Here is a 9,094-nt window from a genome sequence, read left to right as displayed (position 1 = left end):
TTAAAGGGAAGGGGGTGTTTTCTCTCTCTCTCACTCTCTCTCTCTCTCTCTCTCTCTCTCTCTCTCTCTCTCTCTCTCTCTCTCTCTCTCTCTCGGTTTTTTGGGTTTTTCTGTTAAAAAATAAAATAAACATAACATGTTGTTATTATAGCACATGTAAAATATGATATGAAAATGTTATAGCCTAATGAAAATACACAAACCTTTGAGTTTATTTCGTGGGTCATTCACTTGAGGGTGCTCTAATTCCAATTTTTGTGCTAGAGATGTGGGATTTCCCTTCTTGCATTCCATTGAAATGTACATTTCACACATCATTTAGAATTACACTCATACTACTCCCAGTTCTTGATCTTAATCAGATATCTTTTAGCATTTTTATTTAATCTTAAATAGACAAATTGCATTAAGTAGCTTGTGTAATTTTTTCTTATACAACAAACACCTATGACTTATGACTATAACTGACTATTTACACATAATGTCAGTATAATCTTAACCTATATGTCACCATGAAGACTAAAAGCCTACTTTATGAAGTGAGATAATAAATCCAATTGCGTTTAATTAAATATAATTGTTTAATTTAATTTCCTGACACTGGTTATTTGAGGAAACGAGTAAATATGAAAGGTTTAAACTTTTAACATCAAGTTAATGTCTTTTCATGTGTCTATTACAAGATTATTCAGAACTGCATCCTTCACTTGAACACACTTAACCAGCTAGGACAAAGAAAAAGGCTAATAATTAATGTTTCCTCATACAGGAGAAATTGTAACCAGTCTGTTGTTGGTTCAGGTGGAAACTCAATCAGCTGCATTTATGTATAAGAGGAATCTAGAGCTGTCCAGGCTCAAAAAGCAGGATTACGAGATTGCAGCACTGAGTTGGAATACCAAAATATATATAATGCTATGATTAGGAATGAACACGTTTTTAGTATGCAGGATAATGCATTAACACATTTTTTAAGCAATGCAAAACATTGGAACTTCCAAATATGTGTTCTCTGCTTTTAATTGAAAGTGAACTGAAATATAGCTGTGATTATTCCTTTGCCAGCTGGACGGTCCAGTGCAATGGGGTCAATCTCATCACAGTGGAGTTGGTGGTTTGGTGACACTCCAGCCATGTTTGACTGAACATGCAGCCAAGATGTGGGATGCCAGCGGTGATTACACTCTCAGGCCATGCAAACAATTGAAGCGTGCCTTCAGAAGTCCCACATAGCTTCCTGAAAACAATGACAACACACATCCACCCATCCATCCATGCATTTTCTACCGCTTATCCAGGGTCGGGTCGAAGGCGGGGGCCTCGGCGACCCATTCCCTGGACACGGAATCTGGCTCTAGGGACATGGAATGACAGCACACACTCCTGGAAAATTCCTGAATCACGCTTTGGGAAAAAACAGACCTCAAGAAGATATCAAAACATGTATCGATTCGGTTTAAAAAAAAAAAACAAAAAAATCCCAAACTTTGACTATTATTGTTATCAACCATTAAATCTATTATTAAAAAACGGAAAAGAAAATGTCTACAGAAGGCTGGCCACTAAAAGTTAGTAAACAGGTATGGGGGGTAATTACTGTAGGTAAGCAAGCTAAAGTCCATGTGTGCTATATGATCAAGGAGGTGTGTGTAACAGGTATGACAGCAAACAAGACGTGGAAGTTCACCTGTGTTTTATTTTTCAGGTGTAATTTCTTCATTATTATTATTATTATTATTATTATTTTATGTTTTTTTCTATTAAACTAGCATGTCTAACAAATGACCTGTATAGTAATAAGTACGAATGGACGTTTTCTCGTATTTAGTATAGAAAACGTGTCAAACACACAACACACCTTGTTTATAAACACGTCACAGTTTTAAACACGTCACAGTTTTAAACACGTCACAGTTTTAAACCCGACAGGTCAACGGTTATTTTTTTAAATTTAACCGTTTAAAGACAAAAACAACCGCCTTAAGCAACGCGGTCACGTGACAGAACTTTGCTCCAATACGGTCAGATCATAGCTTTGATATGCAAATGAGTTCCTCCCTCCCAAAGCTCCGCGTGCCAACCTGCCTCAGTACGATGTAGCTTTAGGGAATTGTTAGCTTTTAACCGTTAGTGCTTGAAATTGAAGCGTATTTACAATCAGACTCCTGTAGTGAACGTTAACAAACAGGAAACGGTTCCCAAGTGATACAAGCTTGGAAAAAACAAACAAACAAACAAACAAAAATAATCATTGTTTTGTTTGGAAACCACCCCGTCTGTTTGTCCTCGTGCTCTGTTTATGTGTTCACGCGCTGATAGGTTCTACAATGCGTCCTGCGCTCGTGCGTCGTCTTCGGCGGCTGGTTAAACCCTGGGATGGTTTTTGAGGACACAGAGATGTCTGTATCTTGATCAAAACGCAGATTTGTGTGCGGAATTTCTCGGGACTCTGTGGATTGTTTGTTTCTCTTATAGTTTTTAGAGGGGGAAATGCCTGGACGGAACAGGTACAACCTGGTGGACGACGCTGCGGATTCGCGCGTGCCGCTTCACAACGACGAGGCGTTTCAGCACGGCATTCATTTCCAAGCCAAGGTGAAAAAACCCTGAATAAACTGCTCTGTGCGTCCTTATGTGGAGTTCGACGTTTTATTATTGCATGCTTTAAAATTTATATTATCCAGAAGCAACATATTGTTGTAGATTTTGAGTGATATTTCTATACTTCTATTGAAGTTCTACTACATTTCATTTAAAGTTGGACTGATTTCTGAGTATACAGGATTTACTAATAAATCAGGGCTGTAAAACTATGCAAAGTCTGGAAAATTAATTCAATACACAGACCTGGAAATATAAAGTCCAGCAAAATACGGTTTGAAACCCATTTTCTTGAAGACCTTTCTTTATTATATGCACTGATGCATATCTTAATACATATTACATTTCTCATTTTCTCTTTGTCATGACCTTTAAAAACAGCAGGAATGATGCATATGGAAGATCTGGAAAGTCTGATTCAGTCTGCATTTTTTTGCATGATTTAAAAAAAAATCACCATTTAAATTCTAAACAAAAATGATCTATTTGAAATATTGGAGGCTGGACAGAACAAAAAGTACACCATTCTGTTTTTCCTAATGTGGATATATTAGGTATATAGACAATATAAGTGTATTTTTATCCATTGCATACAGTTTTAGAAACCAGTGCGATGCAGTAAGATGATATATCAATAGTACAATTAAGAGTGTCACATTAAAATTTCCTGAGATAATTCCGAAATTACAATTATTCTTTTTTTTTTATCAAACATAAGTAAGCAGCTCATTTGTAAAATGCTAACGATGATTTTCTTTTGTCACTTCGAATTAATTTACTGATGCAGTCATTAATTGAACATCGATAAACTTCTGAACAAAATCCTTTTTAATCAACTTATACTATATAGACAAATGTATGTGGACTCCAGAGCATCACATCCAAATGTGGGTTATTAAATTTACGTTGTCTTGAATGCTTTTGTAGTTTGGAGCATTACTCAAACTAAGAGGCCCAAACCTGTTCCAGCATGAAAGTGGCCAAGTACACAATGCGAATGCCATGCAAACATTGGAGTAGAAGATCTTGAGTGTCCTACAGAGAGTCCAGACCTCAACTCCACTGAACACTTTTGGGATGAACTGGAACATCAACAGCACCCACAGACCTCCTCACCAGACAAATGATCTCACTAATGCTGATGTGGAAAGCTGACCGATCAAAAATCCCAACAGCCATGCTCTAGCATCTACAGAAAGCCTTCAAATAAGAGCAGAAATTATTACTACCTCAAAGACAGTTTGCTGGCAGTTTGTCAAGTTTACTGTGGAGTTTATCAAAATTATGGAAGAAGAAACTGTTACTGAGTGTCTGTGTTTGGCACTTGATTTTCAAAACAAAAAGAATTTCCAGGTCAAAACAAAGGATGTCACGGTCATAAGATGAGGTCATAAACAAATGGTACCACATATTCAGCCCAGGGAAGTCTATTGAGAACAATATATCAGGTGGACTAAATCTGGAATGTGTGTGATGGTGTTTTGTCTACATACTTTTGGCCATATAGTTGTTTTATGATGTATCATGTATGATTATGAATTTTTTGTCAAATATTTGCATATATATATATATATATATATATATATATATATATATATATATATATATATATATACACTAACAATCCTGATGAAGGTGCCTAGTGGCATCGAAGAAAATGTTCTTTCAAGACTAAAGTCTGAAAGACAAAAATCCTTTCCAGACTAAAAGAAGGAAGTTCATGATATGTAACCATAAAAAAATGTATAAAAAACATCTATAACAATTTCCTGAGAGTAAATGAGTAACAGCCCAATGATTGCCAAGATGTTGAACTAAACCAAATCTAACACAGCTAACATCTGAAGTACTTTTAATACGAAACTGAAACGCAATGACGTTTGGCCTATATTTCCAACACTGTTAAAGCTAAAAATGTGTCTTCTTATAGGTGGATAGTTGGGTTAGGTGACATGGTGTAGCGGGTACCATTGCTGCCTTGTAGCATCCTAAGCTCAGGTTATTGTTTGTGTGGAAAAGAATATTCTCTAACATCTACTCTACAGGGTTTCTTCTGGTTTCTCTCATCTCCTCCCAACATGCCAGTACATTCACTGGCTATACTAATTTACCTCTAAATCCCTAGCTGTAAATAACCATGTGCAAATTATCAGCACATGCCCAGATTTCCTGAGGAATAGGATAAACATCTTAATGAAGATGAATGCAGCTTAAAAACTGGGTCAGATTTTTTTTCTCCACAATACACTTGTCAATGCTGTAACTATCCCTTGCATAAATTCAGTTAAATTTGACTTTAAATTCCCTGCATGCTTGAAAATGAAATATTTAAATATATGCATATACTGATGTAGAAAAATGTGTTGTCTCCAATTGAAAACACACACACTGGTTGTGTTAATTCAGTTTTGTCACAGAAAAACCCAAAGTGGAAAAACCCACAGTGACCTCAGTAGAAATGTGTGAGAATAATTAGAATCATTATATAATTGAAATAATTCTAATTGTTATCATTAGGAGGAAAAATTATTCTGTGCAGATCTTTGACTGGGGGCAATAATTTAAAAAGGGTTGGGGAAGAGAGATAATAAGTTTAAGTGTTTTTTAAAATCTAGAATAGCATAGTAGCTTTTCTGATTATATAACAAAAATTGGCTTGGCTTAAAATGTTAGATGATGCATTTAACATTTTTTGAGAGACCTCAGATGTCTGTCTTAGAACACCTTCGATGTGTAACTGACTATTTGAACTACAGTAATCCCTCGCCACTTCGCGGTTCAAGTTTCGTGGTTCAAGTTTCGCGGCCTCAGTAGATCGCTGATTTTTCAAAAATATTCATCGAAAAATAAAAATAAAAACGGTTTCCTAGGATGCCAGACAAAGAGAGAAACTCTCTCAGAGACTTTGTACATACCCACGGGCACTCAGACAAGGCACGTGATTGGTTCCCGGCGCGAGATCTGAGCTGATTGGCTGCTCATCATTGCATCCTCTCCCAGCTTCTTCCCTTGTTGTATCTCGCCACTCTCGTTCACGCTGTCAACTGTGTCTCGCGTATTGTATTTGAAATTAGCTTTTCCTTAAGCCCTTACAATGCCTCCCAAGCGCCGTGCCCCTGCGAAAGATTCCTCTAGTGAGCCGAAGAGGAAGAGGAAGATGATGACCATCAGTGAAAAGGTCAAACTTAGGGCCAATCCTACTTCACAGATTTTCACCTATCGCGAGGGGTTCTGGTCACCATTAACCGCGATAAACGAGGTATCACTGTATTTGGCTCTTGCTATATGTAGGCTTTTTTACAATAAATGACAAAGTTTAATGACTAAATAAACTTGCCTCTGTCTGCTGAACTTTAAGGCACAGTCTAATAGGTTAAAAATGGTGTTGTCTTGAAGACTTCAGATTAGGATCACCATTGCTGGTACATTAATCTTAAATCATTTAGCTTGTACCGTATACTCACTACACGACTAAACTAAATTGCCTATGTTGAATTTGGATTAATTTGCAATAATTTTCAATAATAATTCTCTAATTTTCAATAATAATTTTGCAATAATAATTCTTATTTGTATAGTACTTTTTAACAACTAGTGCCATGAAGCAGTAGTCTTGATCTAGATCTCTATTGAGCAAGCCAAGAATGAAACCCTGAGAAGAACCAGACACAACCAGGAATGCTTCCTTTTTCCGATTACAGTATAGCAGGATTACAAGTCCATAAACAGATGTATAGTGAGAGCACAATAAGTATAAAGGCTTTGAAATTGTACAGGAAGTTGTGTGAGAGCATTTTGTCAGTAGTGATCACAACAGTAATTCATTAGATTTAAAAGTTTGTAGGTTATCGCCTGGAGCATGTAGGTTACACCAAAGTGTGAAAAGAGCCAGACAAAGAATGGACCATTTGATACTTCACAATAGTAAGGCTCGACATTCCTCAAGAAACCGATATACTTGTCTGAACTGAAGACTTTAACATATCTGAAAGCATCTTTACTTTATAAAATCTCCTTCTTAAAATACTAAATAGCAACTTGGGCAATGATGGCTTAACACTGGGGATTGGTTGCTCATCACTGGGGAGAAGTAGCATAAATATTAACGCTTGAAGGTTCAAGTTTAAGCCCCAGCACCCCTAAGCCTTAACCCTCTCTACTCCAGGGGTGCCATATCCTATCTGACTTTTTTTCTCTGGCCTCAGCTTCCTATCAGGCTACATTATGCAACAACATTTTCACTGTGCTATAATGTATATGTGACAAATAAAGGCTGTTTCTTTTGCTCACATATAACTTCATACATACAACAACACATGTTTAAAAAGTCAGACTAATCCTCCTACTTGCATTTGTGTTACAGTATATTGGTAGTCTGGATGTTTCAAGACCTAACAGTCGTGTGGAGATCGTCGCTGCCATGCGGAGAATCAGAGTAAGTTCACACCCGTGCTGCCGGGTATAATCTTTGTTTCTTGGCAGGTGCTGGATTATATGGTGTGGCTTTCTTCAGCAGTTTGAGTACTATTTATTAATACATAATTAGGTTAAGGGAAGATTTGACTTGACTCGACTGAATTAACGCACCTATGAGCGTGTGCATGCATGTTTGAGAGGGTGACTCACTTTAATTCGTTTTGCTCATTACTGTACTCGAGGGTTTAAGCACACACAGCAATAATTGAGATAAATGAGATAACAGTCCAGTGGATTTTCATGCACTCTCTGTAATCCTTGTTAGGAATGGAAAGATGAGCCATGTTTTAAAAAGAGTTTGTGGAAAATATGGCTGTAGAGCAGTAAGTTAGTATGATTTCTCATTTTTTAAGGGGTTTCAAAGAAGCATATTGATCTTGTTTAAGACTATGCAAAGTGGAGATATGAAACATCTAACGTTTCTGTTTTGCTGCACAATTTAGCTTTTTACCTACCGGGGGGGGCACGGTGGCTTAGTGGTAAGCAAGTTCGCCTCACACCTCCAGGGTCGGGGTTCGATTCCCGCCTCCGCCTTGTGTGTGTGGAGTTTGCATGTTCTCCCTGTGCCACTGGGTTTCCGGGTACTCCAGTTTCCTCCCCCGGTCCAAAGACATGTATAGTAGGTTGATTGGCATCTCTGGAAAATTGTATGAGAGTGTGTGTGTGTGCCCTGCGATGGGTTGGCACTCCGTCCAGGGTGTATCCTGCCTTGATGCCCGATGACGCCTGAGATAGGCACAGGCTCCCCGTGACCAGAGAAGTTCGGATAAGCGGTAGAAAATTAATGAATGAATGATACATAAACCTTAAACCTTAGCCACAAAAGCTAAACGTTTTGTTTGGGATTAATTTGTGTTAGAAAAACCAACCACACATTTTATTCAAATCTTCAAGTCTTTTTTTGGACTTAGTAAGACAGAAATAATGCAGATTGTCTTAGCTCTATGTCGTGTTCTGGAACACAGAATTACAGCTTTTTGTCTGCCACCGGAGACTCCTTTTAAAAATGAAAAATAATCATCTCCTCACAGAAACTGTCAACATACTGTATCAGCAATTTACACACATTGGTTATTCTGGTTTTGCGAGGCGTTTGACTTATTTTAAGTAGAGTGTTACTGTAGAAATTTTACCATATTAGAACTTTCTGACCAATCTGATTCAAGCATTGTTAAGGGTGTTCTGGAGTAAATAATTAAACAAGAACTTTTGGTTTGATTGAACATTGTTTTTTTATGTTGTAGGTCAGTCTAGTTACTGAGGAAACAGCCCCCGGTTTTAAAATAATAATAACAATGTCATACAAATGATAGCAAGACCCTAACATTCCAACATGCTGAATGATGTGATATCTTACATTAATACCATATTTATTATGCTTAGCATTGCTGAGAATGTTCTAGAAACACGGTTGTTGAGTTTTGCTGGTTGAAAGCACTTGGTGAGCGGATCACCGTGTGCCAAAAAAGAACGAATCAGATCTTTTTCTCCATGCTATTAGCTTGTGTTTGCTGCTTCATATATTTTTTTTGCCTCTGCTTTGGTGTATACAATATGTGTGTGCTTGTGTTGCTTGTTAACCTCAGTAGATGACACAAGCTCACAGGGCATTTTTTACCTCAAGCTTTTATCCACTTCTCTATCTTTGTTATTGGCAATGCACCACTTTGGGTCTGTAAGGTTCTACATGCTGCATGAAAAGGCTCTATGACCAGTAAAAACTAATAAAAAACATTGCTGCCAGAGAGAAATAATAGAAGACTATAATAGAATCGACTAATATTTGTCTCCGCTGATAATTTCAATAGCAATTGCAATAGGAACATTTCTGTTCTCTCTCTTCTTTGCTCTCTTTTTCTCTCTCTTTATTATCATGCCTGGAAAGTAGGTATGCATAGAAGATTTTGATTCCCACCTGCTCTGTGTGTACCTACACTGATCTGAATACCAAATTGTAGACATGTCTAGTTGGAAAAAGTCTAGAAGAAGAAATAGAGAAGTAAAGACTTGAAGAAGT

At 37.3% G+C, this 9,094-nt stretch overlaps 1 protein-coding gene across 2 annotated transcripts in view; it reads left to right on the top strand.

Moving 5' to 3' along the window:
* The first annotated feature begins 2,063 nt into the window (after positions 1-2,063).
* Positions 2,064-9,094, top strand: part of si:dkey-34e4.1 (carboxyl-terminal PDZ ligand of neuronal nitric oxide synthase protein) — a 49,379-nt gene continuing 42,348 nt past the window's right edge. The window contains exons 1-3 of one of the 2 annotated variants that reach the window (XM_027178763.2): positions 2,064-2,399; positions 2,476-2,595; positions 6,965-7,036. In XM_027178763.2, the coding sequence (XP_027034564.1) occupies positions 2,491-2,595; positions 6,965-7,036 (177 nt within the window). In that variant the 5' untranslated portion in view covers positions 2,064-2,399; positions 2,476-2,490. Of the gene's footprint in view, positions 2,596-6,964; positions 7,037-9,094 lie in introns of both variants that reach the window. The other variant, XM_027178762.2, reaches the window with a different exon arrangement.

This window comes from Tachysurus fulvidraco, chromosome 26, assembly GCF_022655615.1.
Source record: "Tachysurus fulvidraco isolate hzauxx_2018 chromosome 26, HZAU_PFXX_2.0, whole genome shotgun sequence".
In the NCBI taxonomy this organism is placed as follows: Eukaryota; Metazoa; Chordata; class Actinopteri; order Siluriformes; family Bagridae; genus Tachysurus; species Tachysurus fulvidraco.
This window is presented reverse-complemented; position numbering and strand designations above follow the sequence as displayed.